The 2,124-nt window shown below is 44.4% G+C and overlaps 1 protein-coding gene across 1 annotated transcript; it reads left to right on the top strand.

Moving 5' to 3' along the window:
* Nucleotides 1-334: 334 nt before the first annotated feature.
* LOC110314753 (olfactory receptor 2A12-like) lies at nucleotides 335-1,333 on the top strand. Its single transcript, XM_021188983.1, has one exon. It carries the CDS (start codon nucleotides 350-352, stop codon nucleotides 1,331-1,333), a length of 984 nt encoding a protein of 327 aa, XP_021044642.1. The 5' UTR covers nucleotides 335-349.
* Nucleotides 1,334-2,124: the final 791 nt, after the last annotated feature.

Raw genomic sequence — 2,124 nt, 5'->3', positions numbered from 1 at the left:
TGGAGAGACTGAGCCATTGGGAGCATCAGGAACGTGAGTAGAGTGTACAGGAACTGACCACGGAGCTTAGAAGCCACATTCCAGACTTTATTTATATTTCAATAAAAGCTATTATATTTCATTTTATGTATATGAATTTTGCATATATGCATGCTTATGCACCAAGTGTGTGTCTGGACTGTGGAGGTAAGATTTGGGCATCAGGTTCCTGAGAATTGGGGCTAGAAATAGCTTTGAGCTGTCTGGTACCCTGAAACAGCATCAGTGCTTCATATTTGAACCAACTCCTCAGCCTGTATCTCCCCTTTCTGCCTCTAGAGCTGGCACGTGTCAGACAACACATAGAATAATGGATTCTCTTACAGTCTCTACCATGTGGGGGATGCTAGGACAAAACCAAAGTTGGGTTTCTGAGTTCATCCTGCTTGGCTTCTCCAGTGACCCCACGACCAAGAGCATCCTCTTCATTGTCTTCCTTCTCATGTACCTGAGCACAGTCCTGGGCAATGGGCTCATCATCATGCTGGTCTGCCTGGACACACAGCTGCATTCACCCATGTACTTCTTCCTCTGTACCCTCTCCCTTTTGGATATGAGCTACGTCACTACCACCATGCCCCAGATGTTAGTGCATTTTCTTGCTCACTCTCAGACCATCTCCTTTGCTGGCTGCTGGCTACAGATGTATGTGTTCGGTGCCNTGAGTTTAACTGAGTGCATGGTTTTTGTTGTCATGGCTTATGACCGNTATGTGGCCATTTGCTATCCACTGCGCTATACTGTCATCCTCAACTGGGACCTGTGCATACAGTTGGCAGCAGGGTCTTGGATCTGTGGTTTNCTTTCCTCTTTATTGCATACTTTCTTCACCATGAGTCTGCCATATTGTGGGCCCAACAGGGTCAACCACTACTTNTGTGAAGGTCCTTCAGTGCGTAGCTTGGCTTGCATAGATACACACTTTGTAGAGATGGTGGACTTGGTCCTGAGTGTTTTTGTGGTTGTTACTCCAATTTCCCTCATTGTGACTTCCTACATTCATATTGCCAAGGCAATTCTCCAGATTAAGTCCACACAGGGACGCTGCAAGGCTTTCTCTACCTGTGCCTCCCACCTGACTGTGGTCACACTCTTCTATCTTCCTGCTACTTACATCTACATGAGACCCAACTCCAGCAGCTCTCCTGAAAGAGACAAGCAGCTCTCACTCTTTTATACTGCTTTTACACCATTGCTCAACCCTGTGGTCTACAGTCTGAGAAACAAGGACATCAAGAGGGCATTTCTCAAGGTGATGTTTTACAGCAGGTGGACCACTGGACTACAAGGGTGAATTCTTAAACTTTGGATAAAATGTTCTTTGTTTAAAAAGAGACAGTGCCTTTGCTTTTTTTTCAATTTTTATTAGATATTTTATCATTTACATTTGAAATGCTATACCAAAAGTTCCCTATACCCCCCACCTGCCCTGCTCCCCTACCCACCCATTCCCACTTCTTGGCCCTGTACTGGGTCATATAAAGTTTGCAAGATGACGGGGTCTCTCTTCCCAATGATGGCCAACTAGGTCATCTTCAGGTACATATTCAGCTAGAGACACGAGCTCTAGTGGTACTGGTTGGTTCATATTGTTGTTCCACTTATAGGGTTGCAGACACCTTCAGCTCCTTGGGTACATTCTCTAGCTCCTTCATTGTGGGCACTGTGTTCCATCTAATTGATAACTGTGAGCATCCATTTCTGTATTTGCCAGGCACTGGCATAGCCTCACACGAGACAGCTATATCAGGGTCCTTTCAGCAAAATTTTGCTGGCATATGCAATAGTGTCTGCATTTGTGGCTGATTATGGGATGGAATCCTGGGTGGAGCAGTTTTTGGATAGTACATCCTTTCATCTCAGCTCCAAACTTTGTCTCTGTAACTCCTTCCATGGGTATTTTGTTCCCTATTCTAAGGAAGAATGAATTATCCACAAGTTGGTCTTCCTTCTTCTTGATTTTCTTGTGTTTTACAAATTGTATCTTGGGTTTTCTAAGTTTCTGGGCTAATATCCACTTATAACTGAGTATATATCAAGTGACTTCTTTTGTGATTGGGTTACCTCACTCAGGATGATATCCTC

Source organism: Mus pahari, unplaced genomic scaffold, assembly GCF_900095145.1.
Source record: "Mus pahari unplaced genomic scaffold, PAHARI_EIJ_v1.1 scaffold_11465_1, whole genome shotgun sequence".
NCBI lineage: Eukaryota > Metazoa > Chordata > Mammalia > Rodentia > Muridae > Mus > Mus pahari.
The sequence above is the reverse complement of the archived record's forward strand: the minus strand, read 5'-3'. Positions and strand labels throughout refer to the sequence as shown.